The sequence below is a fragment of the Myxocyprinus asiaticus genome, chromosome 24, assembly GCF_019703515.2.
Source record: "Myxocyprinus asiaticus isolate MX2 ecotype Aquarium Trade chromosome 24, UBuf_Myxa_2, whole genome shotgun sequence".
Classification (NCBI taxonomy): Eukaryota; Metazoa; Chordata; class Actinopteri; order Cypriniformes; family Catostomidae; genus Myxocyprinus; species Myxocyprinus asiaticus.
In genome coordinates, this window is record NC_059367.1 from 5783179 (window position 1) to 5804781 (window position 21603).

Here is a 21603-nt window from a genome sequence, read left to right on the forward strand (position 1 = left end):
TGGTAGAACAGTACCACATGAGGTCCACAAGAGAGTGCTGGTTGAACAGTACAACAATAGTCCACAAGAGGGCGCTGATAGAACAGTACCACATTAGTCCACAAGAGGGCGCTGATAGAACGGTACAACAGTAGTCCACAAGAGGGCGCTGATAGAACAGTACAACAGTAGTCCACAAGAGGGCGCTGGTAGAACAGTACTGCAGTAGTCCACAAGAGGGTGCTGGTAGAACAGTACCACATGAGGTCCACAAAAGGGCACTGGTAGAACAGTACTACAGTAGTCCACAAGAGGGCGCTGATAGAACAGTACAACAGTAGTCCACAAGAGGGTGCTGGTAGAACAGTACCACAGTAGTCCACAAGAGGGCGCTGGTAGAACAGTACCACAGTAGTCCACAAGATGGTGTTGGTAGAACAGTACCACAGTAGTCCACAAGAGGGCGCTGGTAGAACAGTACCACGATAGTCCACAAGAGGGTGCTGATAGAACAGTACAACAGTAGTCTTTGTCTGTACAAGTTGAATTGTAAAAAAAAAAAAAATACACACACATATATTCCACAATCGTCCACAAGAGGGCACTGATGTACCGCACGCAAACCACAACTTTACTGCTTCTTGTTTACATTTTGTGAGCACTTTCATGGCGAAAAGAGCCAACAGATATCACGAATCGCTCCTGGAAAAAGGCTCAGCGTTTGTTTTTCCAGAACCTTCGATAACCGAGTGCTTGCAGCCGATCCTGTCTGTTAGACAGGCCGTTTCAATGCATTTCAGAGGAGCTTTACCGCCGCGCAGATGGACGCCGTTGATCTGTTTTCAAGCTGCAGAAAGGGCGACATTGCCAGAGTGAGGTGGGTCATACAGCTGATGGAGGTGTTGTTGATGTTGTTTTGGTTGAAGTTTCGCCTGCTGCATCAGCGCTGGCCTGTTTAGTCTTTATATGCTTTATATACATATCAAAGCAAATATACACGACTTATATAGTCTATAGATACTATATATGCAAATAGAGGCACATAAACACAGCCTTACAATCTATAGGTACTATACTCATGTTGAAGCAAATGTACATGACCTTTATACTATAGTCTGGAGAAATTGTAAACGCATATCAAAACAAATATACATGGCCTCTAATCTCTCTCTCTCTCTCTATAGAATATACATATACAAATATGCATTGTCACTGAAGTCTGCATATACTGTATATGCATATCCAAGCAAAACATGCCTCGTTTTTACAGTCTCTAAATTCCGCCTATGTAAACCTAAACAAATGTACATTTTCTATATAGTCTCCAGACACTATCTAAAACAAGTGTGCATTTCTTATATAGTCTCTTATATAAACTATATATGCACATCTGACATTCAGTGCACAAACTATATAGCCTCTGGATACTTTAAATGCATATCTAACCAATTTGCAAGCCCTATATTGTCTGTAGATGCTGATATGCATACGTTACCCTATGTGCATGGCCTGTATAATTTTTGGATACTATGTATGCATATCTAAGCAACTAGTCATGAAATACAGTATATAGTGCCTAAATACTGCAGATTTCTTAAAACATGCTAAATAGTGTGTGTTATGCAGCAATTCAATATTAAAGGGATAGTTCTCCCAAAAATGAAAATTCTGCCATTGAATCACCCTAATGTTGCTCCCAACCTGCATTACATTAGTTCTCCTCTGAGGAACACAAAAAGAAGTTAGGCAGGTTTGGTACAACATGAAGGTGAGTAAATGATGACACAGTTTTCAGTTTTGCGTGAACTGTTCCTTTAAGTTTCTCGGTTTGTTTTGAATTGATGCATATTTTGGTGTATCTGGCTCTTGCTTTATCTGTTGACATTTCCCCCACATTTTCTAGATACCTGGTTGAACAGAGAGATGTAGAACTGAGCATCAGAGATAAGTGGGACAGTACACCTCTGTAAGCCTGTGCCGTCATTTCCTTTGATTGTTGATGTCCATAATGCTGATAAAGTCACTGATGTTGATGTCTTCTGTCTTAATTCAGGTATTATGCATGTCTGTGTGGACACGAAGAGCTGGTGCAGTACCTGCTTGCCAACGGTAAGTGCTGTATCAATCATTCGTAGTCAATACACTATATGGGCAAAAGGATTATTTATGCTAGTGGTTTTGAAATTAAACGCTCAACCAGTATATTATGTGTGGTGTTTGGGTGTCCACATACTGTTGTCCAGAGAGTTGTGGTGTTTTGTAGCATGTTACAAGTGCATCTTTCCTCTGACAGGTGCAAAGTGTGAGGCGAACACGTTTGACGGCGAGCGTTGTCTGTACGGAGCGTTGAATGATCCGATTCGTCGCCTGCTCAAGGAGTACAAGCGCATCACGGCGAAAGGCATGCAGAGAGACTACTATGACCAGTTCCTGCAGACGTGAGGGTCACTACACACACGCACACAATGTTGATTTTTACACAGTTTTTTGTTTGTCTTTTGACTAAATTTCCTTTAAATTTAGTCAATATTTCCTCATGTCCTATTAATTAATTTGAGTCAGTTTTATTCTGACTGAAATGTCATATATTTTAGCCAATGAAAGTAATTAGTGCTGTCAATTGATTATAATTTTGAATTAAATGAATGACATGATATGCAGATTATTTAATAGATTATTAATTGAATTAATCGCAGTTGATTGCATAAATATTTACTGAGAAAGCCCCTCAAATAACAATGATTCAATATAAAGTGATTAAATAATTATAGTTATATTTAAATAATTATAATTAAAATATAGATATTATTATAAATAAAAATTGAGATAATAAAAATGCATTACATTATTGTGGCAGACGAGAAAAGCATTGATAAGCCCCAAAAAATAAATAAATAATTGGCTTCAGAATCCAATATATTGTTTATTTCCATATTATTATTATTTTTTTTTTTTTTTTTTTTTTTTTCCCTTTTTCTCCCAATTTGGAATGGCCAATTCCCAACGTGCTTTTTTTAAGTCCTCGTGGTCGCGTAGTGATTCGCCTCAGTCCGGGTGGCGGAGGTCGAATCCTAGTTGCCTCCGCGTCTGAGACCGTCAACCCGCGCATCTTATCACGTGGCTTGTTGAGCGCGTTGCCACGGAGACATAGCGCCTGTGGAGGCTTCACGCTATCCACCATGGCAACCACGCTCGACTCACCACGCGCCCCACCGCGAACGAACCACATTATAGCAACCACGAGGAGGTTACCCCATGTGACTCTACCCACCCTAGCAACCGGGCCAATTTGGTTGCTTAGGAGACCTGGCTGGAGTCACTCAGCACGCCCTTGGATTCGAACTAGCGAACTCCAGGGGTGGTAGCCAGCGTATTTGACCACTGAGCTACCCAGGCCCCCTTACTTCCATATTATTGAACATAGGCCTATCATTGCACTACAGTCCACTGTGATCCATTTTGCAATTTAATTCATCAATCTGTCCGAGATAGATTCATTATATGGGCTTTTCTCAATGTACACCTGCATCAGGCGGAACGCTTGGAGCGTCTCACTTTGGTTGTGTCACGTTATAAACACAGCGTTTTAAGGTCACTGTGTCAAGTTAAACATAGTTTGAAACTTGTCTTGAGATCCCTGCATTCAGAATTGCTCTCCGTCCAGCTATGTTTGAACACAAGAAAGTGTTCTCGTCTTGTGCTCTCACTAGTGTCAAGCAAACCAGAGTGTGGTTTGTTGTCTGAACTAGTGATGTCTGGTTTGTGAACAAATCGTTCTTTTCTGCTGATACTAGGATCATGCATGAGGACTTGAATGAGGGGGTGAAATGTAAGTTTTTCTAATAACAAATAAAACTTGCTGGAAATATTCATACAACTAGTTTTATTAAATAAAATTTGTATTATAACCTACAAAAACCTTTCAGTCGAGAGATGTAAATGAATTTTACTATTGAGTATTGTGCATGTAGATTATATTTTAAGTTGTTAAGAGCTGGATCATGGTTTCTGTAAAAAGTTTGAGTTGATTAGGACTAGTTTATTCACTTTATATGCTTTATACTCATAGAACATCCACGTTTGCACATCAGTGTCTGTATTGGGTGCTTTAGGTGCCAAACTTTAATGTAATAACTTATCCAAGTTATCAGTAACTGTCAGTCATATTTGACATGCAGAATCACTGAAAAAAAAGCTGATGAAAATAAACACCCTTAAGTTTTTATAATATATATTTATTTTTCCTCCACTTTTCTCCTCAATTTGACATGCCCAATTCCCAATGTACTCTAAGTCCTCGTGGTGGCGTAGTGACTCAAATAGATGGCGTAGCAACTCAAATAGTCTGCCACCCGGACCTCAATCCGGGTGGCGGAGGACGAATCTCAGTTGCCTCCGCTTCTGAGACCGTCAATCCACGCATCTTATCACGTGGCTTGTTGAGCACGTTACCACGGAGACCTACCGTGCGTGGAGACTTCACGTTATTCTCTGCGGCATTCATGCACAACTCACCACGCACCCCACTGAGAGCGAGAACCACATTATAGCGACCATGAGGAGGTTAACCCAATGTGACTCTGCCCTCCCTAGCAACTGGACCAATTGGTTGCTTAGGAAGCCTGACTGGAGTCACTCAGCACGCCCTGGCTGAGCTACCTAGGCCCCCCTTATTATATCTTAATTGAATCAAATGTAATAATCCGCAATATATGCTTTCATATGCCTTTATTTGAATGTGTTTGAGTGTGTATACCACGATGCCGGGATTTTAGAATTTCTTGTGACGTCATTGCGTGATTACATAGAAGAAATGCTGATTTTTTTTTTTTTAACTGATTCATTGAAACGACCCGTCTGAAAGAACTGGTTTGTGGAAAAGAATCGGACTTCCCATCAATAGTCTGTACATCTGCGCATTGCCTATACAGCTGGGGTTTCGCTTACTGCCCCCTGTTGAAAACAGGTTGTACTTCAAGCTTGAGTTGCTCAGTTGATAGGAATAGTCCTTATAACGGTCCAGGTGGCGACACAATTATTTGCATACATTTTTTAATACATTATTTCTTAAATAATTAATTGCACTGAACTAACGTGTTAAATCGACTGCTTTAAAAATAATATATTTTAGTGGAGGATAATGTGCAAAATGATAAAATTGTGTGTCAAACTGTAACAGAGAAAACTTCAATTAAAAATTCTAACATTTTGAAAAATGTATGAAAGTTGTATCAATCATATTACTGGTAAAAAAAAAAAGGTATACTGAAGTATTAGCTACCTTTAAGAAGCTACTGTGTTGTGAATACTCCACGCTTTAGAGGCTATATCATGTTTTAGACCGTTTAGGATAATGCATTATGTGTAGCAAATTTTTACGAGGGAAAAAAAATGTTAACTAAATTAACAAACATTTTCATCAGAAATTTCGTCTATTAGATCAAAACTACACATACACACTCACACATAAACAAACCACAGTCAGACTCAATCTTGCACTTTGATTCTTTTCCCCGTTGTAGACTTCTGGAGCAGGGTAATTACAGTGATGTTACGTTTGCAGTGCACGGGGAGATGTTTAAGGCCCACCGGTGTGTCCTGAGTGCACGGTCAGAATACTTTGCCCACATGCTGGAGACCAAGTGGAAGGGCAAGAGTGCAATTGCCCTCAAACATCCACTGGTAGGCACTGTTGTACCACACAAAGCATGACACCACTTCCAAAGCCAAAACCACACCCCTTGTTTGTAGTGGCATTCTACTTTCTCATAAATGAGTGTTGTGAAATGTTTGACAGAAATTGTGATTTATACTGACATATATTACAATGTCTCATGTATTATGAATCCTTCATTGTTTTCATGATGATGCATGAACATTTATGACCATTTATTTGTCAAAACGTGTGAAAACAGTTTGTCAAACCAGATATATTACTGTTTGTAGGAATTATGTATATAATTTGTATGTTTGCAAATAATATATTGTCATCAAAAAGTGTTTAGTTTGGTGTTCACATTTCTTAAGCTGTTTTTAGCTACTGCAGGATTAATTATCATGTCCCCAGGGCTGTGTTAAATTAAGAACAGACTCTCCTGTCTTCTAACCATTCTCTCCACCAGTATGTATCAAAATTTCATGACTCTAATCTGTCAATCTGTTAATTTCTCTTTTCAGGTCAACCCTGCAGCATTTGGTGCAATCATGCAGTATTTCTACACCGGTGAGCATCAGACCAGACCCAGAGTTAATCATCCAGAGCCAAACACAGTTGTTCATCACTCTGTACCTTGTGCTGGTTTATCCTTAGGTCGTTTGGACATAGATGTGAATTATGTGGAGGACTGCAAGCGTTTGGCCAAACAGTGCAAGATCAGTGAGCTGATAGAGGAGCTGGAAGTGAAGTGCAAACAGGTTTATGAGTTTGGTGAGGAAACAGTCAACCCTGCAAATACACATCAGTCTTGAGGAAGCCACTTTGAAACTGTAGTTTGCCAAAATGCAAGCTGCTCAATTTAAAGTGATAGTTCACCCAAAAATTAAGATTCTCTCATCGTTTACTCGCCGTCATGCCATCCCAGACTTTCTTTCTTCTGCAGAACACAAATGAAGATTTTTAAAAGAATATTTAATCTCTGCAGGTCCATACAATGCAAGTGAATGGGGTCCAAAATTTTGAAGCTCCAAAAACCATATAAAGGCAGCATAAAAGTAATCCATATGACTCCAGTGGTTTGATCCATGTCTTCTGAAGTAATCTAATCGGTTTTGGGTGAGAACAGACCAAAATGTATCTCCTTTTTCACTGTACATCTTGCCATTGCAGTCTCTTGGTTCGATCATGATTTCAAACTCAATTACACTTCCTAGTGCTTGCCGCATACACAAAGTGCTAGATGGCGCTATAATCGAGCTTGGAATAATGTAATGAAATAATCATGCATAGAGACTGCAGATGTGAAGATTTATAGTAAAAAATGTGTTACATTTTGGTCTGTTCTCACCCAAACCCAATTAGACCGCTTTAGAAGACAAGGATTAAACCTCCGGAGTCTTATAGATTACTTTTATGCTGCCTTTATGTGCTTTTTAAAGCTTCAAAGTTTTGGACCCTGTTGACTTGCATTGTAAGGACCAACAGAGCTGAGATATTCTTCTAACTGGCTAAAAAAGTTCCCCCAACTCTTACCGCAGTGTATAGAGGGTAGGGCTGTCACAGAGACGTGTGATTTCTGAGGTTAACTATTTCAATTATATCTTTCAGGTAGTTGGCACATTTTATGTGCGGTATTCCAAAAAATAGCTTTAAGCAGTTTAATTGCTGCTGTTTGTCATTATCGTTCTCTTTCTTTCAGTCTCCAGTAAGCCCGGGACATGTGTGAAGGTGTTGACTCTGGATCCTCATGACTTTCAGCTGCAGGATGAAATGGCTCTCCTCGCAGACAGTGCGCTGCCAGCTGAGCTCAGGGTGAGACACTCACACACATTTATTTGCTTGATGATGTGATGTGCTTCACAATTCCTTGAAAACTGTCACTCTGTTTATTACTGTAGGTTGGATATGGCCAGCTTCCTTTCGATCTAACTGACAGCTTTCCGAGCTATCCAGACATCTGCTTCCGGGTGGAGGGCTATGACTTCCTGTGTCATAAGGTCAGTATTTGTCATTCATGTGAAAGGCATAATCCAGAGTTAGTGGCAGCCCAAGAATAAATACAATATCCCTCTGTTGGACTTTATTTTTAATTACTTAGAATCAATTATTAGAGTGACAGCTGTATGCTTTTGTGGTCGTTTAAGGTTTGATTAGAGAGAGTGTTTTATGCTGATTAAATGTGTGTGTGCTTATGTGCAGGCGTTTTTCTGTGGCCGTAGTGATTATTTCAAAGCATTATTGGAGGATCATTTCAGTGAGGGTGAAACTCTGCAGACTCATCCCAGTATTCCAGTGATCACCCTTCATGATGTGTCTCATGAGCTGTTTACTAGAATCCTCTACTACATCTACAGTGATGACACTCAGGTACACGCCAACACATATAGCTGTAATTCACACATCCACTGACACGTAAACTCTATATTCAAGCTCTCCGATTAAGATACATTCTAACAATAGAGAATGAAAGGCAAGAAATGTGGCAACCATAAACTGAATGCAAGTTTTTGTTTAGCTATAGTTTATAACAAACCAACATTTACTAAAATTGCTATGTTTCCAGAAAACTCAATATTGAATATGACTGGAACACACTTGGGCCAGTAGTTGATTTTTTTTTTTCACCCCTGAAGTCTGATTTCTTGCAACAGAAACAGTTGTAATTTAGCTTTACATGAACATTCCCCATCCTCTCTTTGAACATTAGAATTAATCATGCTGTTTTTGCTGCTGTATCTTTAAAACTTCTATATGTTAATGGCCTGCTTACATATAGGTCATTGGAAATATTGTGACTGGCAAACTTCTGTGTACTGGTGTAGTTCACATTGCCATTCAATATGTTGGGCCAAGCAGCTTAAAGGGATAGTTCACCCAAAAATGGAAATTCTCTCATCATTTACTCACCCTCATGCCATCCCAGATGTGTATGAGTTTCTTTCTTCTGCTGAGTACAAATGAAGATTTTTAGAAGAATATTTCAGCTCTGTATGTCCATACAATGCAAGTGAATGGTGGCCAGAAATTTGAAGCTCCAAAAAACACATAAAGGCAGCATAAAATTATCCATACAACTCCAGAGGTTAAATATGCAGTTGAAGTCAGAAGTTTACATACATTTAAGTTGAAGTCATTAAAAGTCATTTTTTAACCACTCCACAGATTTCATTTTAGCAAACTGTAGTTTTAGCAAATCTGCTTTGTGCATGACATGAGTAATTCTTCCAACAATTGTTTACAGACAGATTGTTTCACTTTTAATTGACTATATCACAATTCCAGTGGGTCAGAAATTTACATTCACTAAGTTAGCTTTGACTTTAAGCAGCTTGGAAAATTCCAGATAATGATGTCAAGCCTTTAGGCAATTAGCCAATTAGCTTCTGATAGGCTAATTGGAGTCAGTTGGAGGTGTACCTGTGGATGTATTTTAAGGCCTACCTTCAAACTCAGTGTCTCTTTGCTTGACATCATGGGAAAATCAAATGAAATCAGCCAAGACCTCAGAAAAAAAAATTGTGGACCTCCACAAGTCTGGTTCATCCTTGGGAGCAATTTCCAAATGCCTGAAGGTACCACGTTTATCTGTACAAACAATAGTACGCAAGTATAAACACCATGGAACCACGCAGCCATCATACCGCTCAGGAAGGAGACGCATTCTGTCTCCATGAGATGAATGTAGTTTTGTGCGAAAAGTGCAAATCAATCCCAGAACAACAGCAAAGGACCTTGTGAAGATGCTGGAGGAAACAGGTAGACAAGTATCTATATCCACAGTAAAACAAGTCCTATATCGACATAACCTGAAAGGCTGCTCAGCAAGGAAGAAGCCAATGCTCCAAAACCAAAACCCCCTTGGTCGCAAATGGACAGTGACCCCAAGCATACCTCCAAAGTTGTGGCAAAATGGCTTAAGGACAACAAAGTCAAGGTATTGGGGTGGCCATCACAAAGCCCTGACCTCAATCTGAAAGAAAATGTGTGGGCAGAACTGAAAAAGCATGTACGAGCAAGGAGGCCTACAAACCTGACTCAGTGACACCAGTTCTGTCTGGAGGAATGGGTCAAAATTCCAGCATCTTATTGTGAGAAGCTTGTGGAAGGCTACCCAAAACGTTTGACCCAAGATAAACAATTTAAAAGCAATGCCACCAAATACGAACAAATTGTATGTAAACTTCTGGCCCACTGGGAATGTGATGAAAGAAATAAAAGCTGAAATAAATCATTCTCTCTACTATTATTCTGACATTTCACATTCTTTTTTTCTTTTTTTTTTCTTTTCTCCCCAATTTGGAATGCCCAATTCCCCATGTGCTGTAAGTCCTCGTGGTGGTGTAGTGACTCGCCTCAATATGGATTTCAGAGGACAAATCTCAGTTGCCTCCGCGTCTGAGACCGTCAATCATGTCACTTGTTAAGCGCATTACCGCAGAGACGTAGAGCGTGTGGAGGCTTCACGCTATTCTCCACGGCATCCACGTGCAACTCACCACGTGCCCCACCGAGAGCGAGAACCACGCATTATAGCAACCACGAGGAGGTTGCCCCATGTGACTCTACCCTCCCTAGCAACCGGGCCAATTTTGTTGCTTAGGAGACCTGACTGGAGTCACTCAGCACGCCCTGGATTCGAACTTGCGATTCCAGGGGTGGTAGTCAGCGTCAGTACTCGCTGAGCTACCCAGGCCCTGACATTTCACATTCTTTAAATAAAGTAGTGATCCTAACTGACCTAAGACAGGGAACATTTTCTATTACATTATGATTAAATGTCAGGAATTGTGAAAAACTGAGTTTAAATGTATTTGGCTAAGGTGTACGTAAACTTCTGACTTCAACTCTGTCTTCTGAAGCGATACTGAAGTGATTCAAATCATTTTTGAGTGAGAAACACTCCTAAGAGGAGGTCTTTTTCCATTTTTTTGGCTATTCACATTCTTCATGGGCAGGGTGGATAATTTATAGTAAAAAAGGACTTAAATATTGAGCTTCAAAGTTGACTTGCATTGTACGAACCTACAGAGCTGAGATATTCTAAAAATCTTTGTTTGTGTTCTGCTGATAAAGAAAGTCATACACATCTGGGATGGCATGAGGGTGAGTAAATGATGAGAATTTAAATTTTTGGGTGAAATATTCCTTCAATACTGAATAGGTGTTGTTATGTAAATGTGGGCAGTTTTATGGTATTTAATTCATGGTTATCACTTAATCACCATAACGATTTCTAAATGGCCAGTTTCTTCAATTTTGTTTCTAAAATGTCTACATAGCAGTAGCAGCTTGTGACCACAGATAGGGTGGGGTGAGGCAGATCTTTTTTTTTAATTATTTTTTTTTACATTATTCAACTTGTTCAACTCGTGTCAAACACAAACACACTGACACAATATGTGGTATCGTTGCATTATTCCACCACAAGGCGTCACCCTTACATAATGTTGTTTCTAATATTCTAAATAAGAACGCTTTATCCTAAAATGTTGACTTGTTGTTGTAGTTATTTATAATGTTAAATGTTGTTGAATAACCCCAGGGAGGAGACAGAGAGAAACATAAATATTTACATGCCATTTACACGTTTCCACAGTACTAAAAAACGAAATGCTTTATAATGATAATAATGTTTTAAATCACAGTAAAATTTAAAACAGAAAGTTTCAAGAGCCAAGGCTTTTTGACATACAATTTGTCATCATACAAAACATACAATGTCTTATTACTACACTTATTTTTTGATTGCAAACTATTTTTTATGTCTGGCTCTTCAGGACCAAACTGTTTGGTCAGTTTGTCTTGAATTTGCAATAGAAACGACACGCTGTTACACACATTCACTGATAGTGCTCGCCATGTTCGTAATCTGACACACTGCTGGCGTGCACTAATACTAAAATGATCTTTGATTTGCTGCTGCGTATGGGCAGATTGATTTCTGCCCAAATGGGTCTCAATGAGGGCTCGTTGCAGTACCATATTTGACCACAGATTTCCATTGGAAAAACTAAGGGGCGCTGTGGAGCTCAGGATGGCAGCAGACTTTCTGCCCCACATGCTTGAATATCTATATCAAACACTGTATAACGGAGCTTTCAGCTACTTTACGACTTAAAAATAGGATAAAATCTAGGCCTGCTTTTGAATACATATGCCAGCATCTTGAACACATTTATGGGTAAACAAATAACATTATTGGTAGTTTATAGGATGGATCTTTTATCCAAGTGGATGAATAGGGCTCTGCCCTACCTGCCCATATAGACCAGCCGTGCCTGCTAAATAGTACATCAAACATCTTTATTTTAAAAGAGCAAGAAAAATATTGTTTGCTATGATTTGTCCCCTTTAAAACACACCCTCACAGTCACCTTCATTAATGCTACAGAACAGGCACTGATCTGTCAGGTGTCTTAATGATGTTTCTTTCATTGTGTTCTAGCTGTCACATGAGAACGCGTATGAGATTCTGTGTGTAGCTGATATGTACCTGTTACCGGGCTTGAAGCGTCTGTGTGGCAGAACTTTGGCCATGCTGCTAAATGAGGAGAACGTCCTGTACATGTGGAAGACGGCCAAACTCTTCCGTCTCTCGCGTTTGGAGGATCAGTGCACAGAGTACATGGCCAAGATCATTGAGCGGGTATGTCACACATAGAGTAGCTTGCTTATAAGTAGAGCCCGACCGATATGGGATTTTTGAGACTGATACCGATTTTAGAGAGGGAAATTTCACCGATTACCGATATGGTGGCCGATATATTTAATTTTTGAGGTGGAATGAAAACAGACCTTTTCTATGTGGATTGTTCACCGATTTTGCACCGATATGACTATGCAAAGGTACTCAGAAGTGTTCTTTCTTAAATATTTTTATCAAAGAATATTTGACATTATTATTATACATTGTCAACAAATTCTAGAAATGAACACTGAGAAAATAAATAAATAAAAATACAATAAATAGCTAAATAAACATCAGTACTGTTTAGTATCAGTCAAATGCTGACCATTAAAATAAAGAATAAATAAAAATAAAATAAATAGCTAAATAAACATCAGTACTGTTTAGTATCAGTCAAATGCTGAAAATTAAAATAAAGAATAAATAAAAATAAAATAAATAGCTAAATAAACATCAGTACTGTTTAGTATCAGTCAAATGCTGAAAATTAAAATAAAGAATAAATAAAAATAAAATAAATAGCTAAATAAACATCAGTATTACTGTTTAGTATTAGTCAAATGCTGACTATATTAATACTGCCGAGTCAAGATAAACAGCGGCAGTGGTGTTACACCGTATTCTGTTATACAAGTTCAGGGGAAACTTTCAGCGGTGGAAAACCAGACTTTTAAATATTACATTTTGTAAATGCAACAACTGGAATTGTTCCGTTGAAGGGAGTACCAAACTGTGAATCCTGAAAAAAACAGTTTGGTGAATACATGTTTACACATTAGCTTCCACTCAGCTGACAACAATGAAAGTAGCTACGTGATTAGCTATTTAGCTATAAGCTCGTTGTCACGGAGAGTAAAAGACGGACATTGTTTATTTTACTTTCCAGCATTGTGTCTCACCAACTAGGTAATAACATAGCATGAAATTAACACTCAACAGACACAATCCACCACCCCACCGTTGTCTGCTGAGCTGCAAAAAGATGCTCTGATGTTTACCTTTCAATCTGCTACATTACTGACTGCACTGGCAAACTATAGCTGGCTAACAGCAAACAGACATTAGTGACATGGTTGTCAGGGACAAGGTTAACGTTATATTAGTTATATTGAAAAGTGAATATTATGTGGTCATTGTTTAAGTTTCCAGTATGTATTTAACAAAATAGTTAACAACTTACCGTGATGACACCGCTGAACTCCGCCCTGTCTGCAGAGCCACCGTCAGTTCAGCTCTGTAAACAGTGGAGTCGGAGCGTGCTCTGATGGACAAACTATGCTATGACACCAATTATAAAGCATTGTTTTCGGCATTATATGTTCTGAAAAAAAAGTTTTCATTTCAGCGCATATCGGTAAAATATACACCGATACCGATATATACCGAAAGGCTAATATCGGCCGACCGAAAACAAACGCGACATGTAAGCCATATCTGTTTATATAACATATGTAACACTATGCTGTATACAAATGAACACCTTTTAGTCTGTGAGTAAAACAAAATGCCTGTTGTATTCTATTAATTTATTAACTGTAGCGACTGTCTATCTGTGGATATTTCTGATGTTTGCAACCCTGTTTGCTCTGCATTAATTTTCCAGTTCACTGACTGAATGTTTTTACTACGAGTGTGATAGAAACGCCATTTTGTGGACATGTGAAGAGTTGCGTTTGTCAGTGTTCTAGAGTTTGTTAGAACAATAATGTTGGAATGGGACAGAATATTTAAACTGGTTGAATAAAGTCTTTTGTAAAGGCAAAATACTCTGAATAAGCTACTTTAAAACGCTTCTACCGCTACTACTACGGCCGACATCAATTATGTATAAATTATGTAAAAAAAGTCACTTTTTAGTTTTACATGACCATTTTTCACCCTATCTCTGACACTTAAAATTTCTGTTTTTTTACTACTGTACCTTCAAGACTTCTATATATAAATTACTTCTATATATAAATTACTTCTATTGAGATTGGCTAACTTTTTTGTTTGAGAAAAGAGTAACCATGCCCCCGCAAAATTACTGAAATACAGAACAGGCACTGATATGGGCAGTCATATGTTAACGAGCTCTGGGTGGACTAGGAACTTTGTGAATGTAATAATATGTCTGCATAGTGCTCTTTTCTAGCTCTCTTTCTCTTTGTTCAACTCTTTTTACAAGATTTGAAAACTGTTTCTAGCTTGGATTGTTTTACCAATAGTATCATTCCGAATTTGGGTGTGAAGTTGGATGTTAAGGGATTATTGGATGTATGTTTCAGTTGGTGGAGAGACCAGAGTTTGCGGATATGATCAGAGATGATGCTGGCAATGTGGCTGCCAGGCAGGAAACTGACTCCATCCCACTGGTGGACGAGATTCGTTTTCACATCGCCAGTAATGTTCAGACGTACAGTGCCATTGAGGAGGCCGACCAGAAACTTGGCGCCCTTGAGCTCCTGCTCGCCAGCATTGGCCTCGAGTGCTAAAAAAAAAAAAGAGATGAGGAAATTAGATGGGGACAGTGAGGGATTTATGAAATGCTTTACTTGCACATAAAACAAATAATCTGTAGCAAACTCGCATCACATTAACAGTAACGCACTAATATGATCAAACTGCAAAAAATGAATTTTTTTAATCGGTATCTTTGTCTTGTTTTCCAATAAAAAGTATCTGAACATCGTATGTTTATATGGATTTACTAGAGAAGCAAAATTGTGTAAGAAACAAGTATATTCAAGAGAATATATCTTATGAATTAAGTTTATTTTTCTTTTAAACCTCATTAAATTTTATTAGATGTATGCTTAAAACAAGAAAAAAACTATTTGCCAGTGGGATTAAAAAAAACACAAGTCTTAATATCTTACACAATTTTGCTTTAAAAGTTTTAAAGATGTTTAGATATTTTTACTGGAAAACCAGACAAAAATACTGATTTAAGAAAACGATTATAAGTCGTGCCAGTGTGATTCAGTGTGAAACTTTCTCCAGCCTTTTGCCGTTCCCGTACTTTTTTTTTTTCTCTTTACTCCAGTGTGCTTAATCCATGTTGATTATCACCAGTAGTGAGTGTTGTGTTTCAGCATCCTTTGTAATAATGATGTTTGGGTCTGCACCATTCGTTCTTATAAATGCATCACGTAAACAAATGTAGCAGATTATTTAATGAGCTTTACAGAAACTGTTTTGTTGTGAAGCGTTGCGAACACTGGGCACAAATAAATAGGCTGCTGTAACATCTACAATAACATTTTAGACGCAGTCAGTGATTTCTAAAACAATTAATCTAGGATGAGGTGATTTATTTTGCGAAAAGATGCATGCACTTATGAACAGAAATATATTATACGTGATGTCTGGAGAATTTAAAGATGTTTTGAAAGCTTACGTATTTTGATTTATAAATTCTGAACTTGTCTGTTCAAAATCTTATTACAATTATATGTGTTGTACGATAGGACTTGCTCAGTCATTTTGACCAAAGAGAATTTATTAGTTCTCTCTGGTGTTGGTGTCATAGGTGACATTCACTAAAAGAACAGTTTATTATTTATGCCAACAAATGAGCTTGCACTTACTGATGTGTCTTCCAGCACTGTTGTGTTTTCAGCAGTGCATCCACATAAATTTAACAAAGACTGTTAAATTGCATCTCATTTTTGATTAACATGATTGTGCCTAAAATTGTTTGTCCCTTATCTTGCTCTCTTGTTCCACCAAAACATTTAGCAATGGTTTTATTTTAATTCATAGCCTTTTATTTATTCTGTTTTATTAAATCTACAACATTATATTATGCTCATGTCCTCAGTGGCACTTTGTGTTTGCGCATGTTTGTGTTATTGAACTGTTGTTCTAAAGAGAATTCCCACGAATGAGACTTGTGTAAGAACATCATGAATGTCATAAAGTCATAAAATGTCTTTGTTTACTGTCAGATGCATTGGCATTGTAATTTTATTTCTAATGAATTAATGTGGGATGTGCAAAAGTGAGCAAAAAGAGAGAGAGAGAAGAAAAAAATAAATAATATTTAGTAACCTAAAAGTTGTGGATGTGTCTGATTTGCCTTTGCAGTTATATTTGGATATTTCTATATATCTGACCTGTTTGATCAATGTCTATAAAATGCTTGATTCGTATTGGCCTGAGGGGGCCACTCTGTATTAGCCTGAAACTCTCCAGCTTTGTTTACTGTTTTTTTATTTTTATTTTTTTTTATATCAGTAACTAAAACATCATATCAGCTGTATATGTGACATAACTAAATGTCCACCAGTAATTGCGTGTGCCAGGATTTCCACTGCCAAAATGTGGGGGAGATGAACTGAGAAATTTTAAGTATACAAAAAATTGCAGTTATAATGGTTAATAGGCCCCTGAAAAACAATGTCCCTGCTATAAAATGAACTTACGTTTGCTAGAGTTTTGGTGACCTGTCGAAGGATGACAAGGGGGATCTGTCTGGGTTTTCCTGTTTCTCCAGGCAACAGGAGTGAGGATTACCATGACAACTGGCTCAAAGAGAGAGAGAGAGAGTGAGATGAGGGCCTGTCAGAGCAGCTTTTCGTTTCCCCAGACATCTATCACCAGAGCTGTGCGTTTTTGTGTGAATAAGGTCCCTGAGTCACAAACTGCTACAGACACACCATGAATCTATAACGAACCAGGAACAGCAGCAGAAGATCTTTCTCATGTGAGGATGCTACTCTCTAGTTTAAACAACTCTACACACTACAAACCCCTCAGCATCAGCACCACTACACCAACAACGCCCACTTCACAACACTCACTCATTGCCAGCTCTGATGATGTCATCTCAAGTAGGAATATTAAGTCTGCAAAACACTATGTTAAAACGGAGTTAAAGAAGATAGTCGTTACTCATTTATCAGATGCTGAATATTAGTTAGTTCCTCACCATCTAATAACACATTCCCTCAACAGAGAGACAGTTACAGCACCGGTGTCCACTCTTAAAAGGAAAGGTTCTTTTTTATTGGCATATGTTGTGCCATTAAGAACCTTTAACACAAAGGTTGTTTGTATGGAAAAGAAGTTCTTCAGAAAGGTTTCTTGAATGCTTCTTTCACTGAAAGGTTCTTTGGGGAACAAAAAATGGTTCTGATATGGCATTTAGACTTATGAGTAGATTCACAGATGTAGAGTCAGAGAAATCTGTGGTTTGTAAAGTGAAGTTTTCTTATGAAAATGAACATCATATTTCATCATATGGTCATCAGTTTTTCTGACAAAATGACATGCTAGTTTAGGGTTAAACTTTACTACTGTAAACACGAAATGAATTAATATGATATGGCTCTAAGAATGTTAGTTTCTTTTTTCTTTCATTCTTTCTTTTCATCCATCCATCTTCCTTTATTTACCTTCTGTCCATCTTTTCCTTCCCTCTGTCTTGTTTTCTCTTATCTTTCCTTCCTTCCTTCCTTCCAACCATCCATCTTTCTTTTCCTTCCTTTTATTGTCCTTTCTACCCTTCCTTCCATTCCATCCATCCATTTATCCATTCATCTTTCTTTCCCCACTTTCCTTCTTTCTTTTTTGATTTTCTCCCCAATTTGGAATGCCCAATTCCCAGTGCGCTCTAAGTTCTCGTGGTGGCATAGTGACGCACCTCAATCCGGGTGGTGGAGGACGAATCTCAGTTGCCTCTGCGTCTGAGACCATCAATCCGCTCATCACGTGGCTTGTTGAGCACATTACCACGGAGACATAGCGTGTGTGGGGGCTTCACCCTATACTCTGTGGCATCCATGCGCCCCACCGAGAGTGAGTACCACATTATATCGGCCACGAGGAGGTTACCCCAACATGACTCTACCCTCCCTAGCAACCGGGGCAATTTGGTTGCTTAGGAGACCTGGCTGGATTCACTCAGCACGCCCTGGATTCGAACTCACAACTCCAGGGGTGGAAGTCAGCATCTTTACTCGCTGAGCTACCCAGGCCCCCCTCTTTCCTTCTTTCTTTATTTCGTTCCCTTCTTTCCTTCTTTCTTTCTTTCTTTTCATCCATCATCCATTCTTTCTTTCCCTTCTTTCCTTACTTCCATTTTTGTTTCTTTCTCTCTTTCCATCCATCCATCCGTCCGTCCGTCCGTCTTTCTAATAATCATGTTATTGACATTGCTATAAAGGGAAATAACTGTTTTCAAACCTTTATGTACACTGTAGAAATAATGCTGTATATTTACAGCAATCTACTGTGATTTTTACATTTCTGATTTGCTGTTAAAAATGTTGCATTCTGGGAGATCAAGACCAGGCTCACTGTGAAGTGACTAGTTTTACGGTAAATATCTGTTGTTTGTAAGGCATTAGGGGAAAATGAAAATTCCAAATTATGAAATCAACTTGGTGAAAGCTAGTGACATTTTGAAAAATATATTTAAAAACCCCACATGAAAATTCAAGTTTATGGCACATGGTTAGTGTTAATTATGTTTCTGACCACCTCATCTTTTCTTATCATCTCACATCAGCCTTCACTTGTCTGTCTAATGAGAAGTCAAATAAAAAAAAAAAAGTATAAATCAACCTTTTAAGCAATCTACATATTAAATGTAAATTGTTGCCATGATCAGTGTATTATATTTATGAAAATAAGTATAATATACATTATAACAGTATAAACAGTATATTTTTTATGAAGAAAAAAAAAACCTGTACTTAGTAAAATAAACGTATAGCACTGCAGTGTGCGTTGTAATGGTGAAATACCCATAAGCCTTTGTGCTTGCATAAGTACGTATGCTTTGGCAATGCAAAAAACAAAAAAAACACGTACAAAAGTTTTTATTCAGACTTAATAGAAGTATTAGTTTAATTAGTGTTGTTGTTTTGTTATCAATAGTCCTGTTTTGTTTGGAGTCACCATTATGGTGATTAGTGTTCTCTTGAGCTGGCACCTTGGACCTTCTTTATTATTATATTATGTTCTTCCAGCCAGTCAATTTATGTTTAAGTAAAAACAAGTTGTTGCACTGTGCTACTTGGAAGACAAACCTAAGGTCAGACTGAATATCTGATTCTACTTTGCAAATGGCACTACATGTGGCAATAGTGATGCATTACACATAAAAGCAAAAACAGTAAAAGATATTTCAGCAAAATTATATTAGCAAATTGAATGTTTGATGATTTTGATTAACTTACTGCATAATACAAGTTGTTAACAAGACACACAGATATGAACTCTCGGCATACAAAATGCAAAAATGGTGACAATTAACAAACATACGTTTACGTAAAAAAGTAAAAGCTGAACATTAAAATACAAGTAACTTAGACTGCAACAAAAACAATGTCAAAATAAACCAGTAAATATTAAAATATCTAAGTAATTTCTTCATGCCGCAGTGCATGCTGGTTAATTTCAATAACAGTAGATAGTATGTAATTTGACAGCTATATGCTGCTAAATTACAGTTGTATACTGTAGCTGTAAAAACAGTATCTAGCTGTTCATTTGATCAACAGTAAAACACAGTATTTTTACAGTATGATGCTGGCGACTACAGCTTTATGCTGTATTTGCAAAAACAGAAGCAAACTGTAAATTTCAGCAACAGCAAGACACCATTAATTTTACAGTAAATTGCTGGCAACCCTGCTGCCAGTTCTTTACTGTTTTTTGATGGGAAAATATTTAACAGTGTATGTTAACCTACGCCTGTCTTTTTGACAGCTTCTCATAACTAGATGTCAAGTCAAGTCTTAAGGATCAGTATACAAATAGCCTATACCAAGGATTTAAAACAACAGAATTATTGTCGCTCTAAATCAGCTCATTAGAAAGGAAAATTGCAGGTAGATGTCTGACAGGCCAAAGGCAAATATCCTAAACTCCCAAATACTATTCAAATAAGAAAGAATTGCAGAATCCCCAAGTAATTATCATTTATAATTGTATTTATTTATCACACATATACAGTGAAATTCTTTTTTTCACATATCCCAGCTAAACTGGGGTCAGAGTGCAGGGTCAGCCATGATATGGCACCCCTGGAGCAGATAGGGTCAAGGGCCTTGCTCAAGGGCCTAACAGTGGCATCTTGGCAGTACTGGGGCTTGAACCTCTGACTTTCTGATCAGTAACCCAGAGCCTTAACCGCTGAGCCACCACTGCCCCTTGTATTATTGTATATTTATTCTCCAACAAGCTGCAGAGTAAGCTTACGTACACAGTGTGCTTTATTTTGGTCTGAATCTTCCTGCTTGTTTCATCTTTTTTTTAACTACTGAAACTACCAAATGCAATATATTATGAACATAGTATCAGTAAACCAGTGAAAGTAGGGGTATAAAGAAGAATTTTTAAAGTTTCAAATTTCTAACTGGTTTTACATCAATCCCCCGGTCATCCCTATAACTTATCTCCAGGGTTAAAGAATATGATATGAAGTTTACAGTTCACAAATCATAAAAAAAATTTAAAGTACTGATATCTTATCTACAGAGGCTAAGAATAGAGCATTTACAAGAATATATTTCCTGTTCTGCTGCGACCAGAGGATTCTTTTGTGCTTTTGTTTTATTTGCTTATTTAAGTCATTCTACATTGTTTTAATGGTTTAAATCAAGTGCAGCATTTTTCACCGTGCATGTATTTTTGTGTGTATGCTTGTGAATGAAATATTTCAGTATTCCCTGTAGGAGCCCTGTGACCCTTTGGAATATACGGTACACACACAAAAAGAGAGTGCATGTGAAGTTTTGAAAGAGGTTTTCTGTGGCAGCACATGGCCCTTCACATAGCCCACCTGCTTCACATTTCTGTCAAAACACTTTACACCAATCCTTTTTAGCAAACTTAATGAAGCAAATCCAAGCTCACAAAACTGAAAGCATAATGCAAAACGAATGACACAAACAAACAAATGAAAAACAAGCTCATCGCACATTCAGTTAGCAAACTAACAAAAACGTCTACTACAACTCTGTATAACTGATCTCATTGCATCAAAATTCAGTCTTACACAACCCATTAGATCATGAAATATAGTGCAACTCAGCAGGCCAGAGCTGAGCTGATTTACAGGTATTATTTTGCCATGGATCAAAACATTCTGTTCCATTGCCTCGACTCTTTAATCTCCTCCTGGGTAACCTGTGGCTCCAGAGACCAGAGAGGAAACCTGGAAACAAAGTATACAGACATGCTCGCCCATAGAAACCATTAATATACCATACTCTTGCTGACATCAACTTAGAAGTGATATTTTGTGGAAACCCTTGCAATTTGTAATAAAAGAAATTGTCCAAACAAT

The 21603-nt window shown here is 37.9% G+C and overlaps 1 protein-coding gene across 1 annotated transcript; it reads left to right on the forward strand.

Annotated features, from left to right (window-relative positions):
• Nucleotides 1-583: 583 nt before the first annotated feature.
• Nucleotides 584-16353, forward strand: LOC127415166 (ankyrin repeat and BTB/POZ domain-containing protein 1-like). Its single transcript, XM_051653783.1, has 12 exons — nucleotides 584-856; nucleotides 1883-1945; nucleotides 2033-2088; nucleotides 2273-2417; nucleotides 5502-5661; nucleotides 6157-6202; nucleotides 6290-6406; nucleotides 7335-7447; nucleotides 7534-7632; nucleotides 7835-8002; nucleotides 12081-12281; nucleotides 14591-16353. The coding sequence occupies exons 1-12, from the start codon at nucleotides 801-803 to the stop codon at nucleotides 14795-14797; spliced, it is 1431 nt and encodes a 476-aa protein (XP_051509743.1). The 5' UTR covers nucleotides 584-800; the 3' UTR covers nucleotides 14798-16353.
• Nucleotides 16354-21603: the final 5250 nt, after the last annotated feature.

Coding starts and splice junctions, on each gene's coding strand:
- LOC127415166 (XM_051653783.1), top strand. CDS start 801: ATGGACGCCGTTGATCTGTTTTCAAGCTGCAGAAAGGGCGACATTGCC. Junction 857..1,882: donor GGCGACATTGCCAGAGTGAG/GTGGGTCATACA, acceptor CACATTTTCTAG/ATACCTGGTTGAACAGAGAG. Junction 5,662..6,156: donor TTGCCCTCAAACATCCACTG/GTAGGCACTGTT, acceptor TTCTCTTTTCAG/GTCAACCCTGCAGCATTTGG.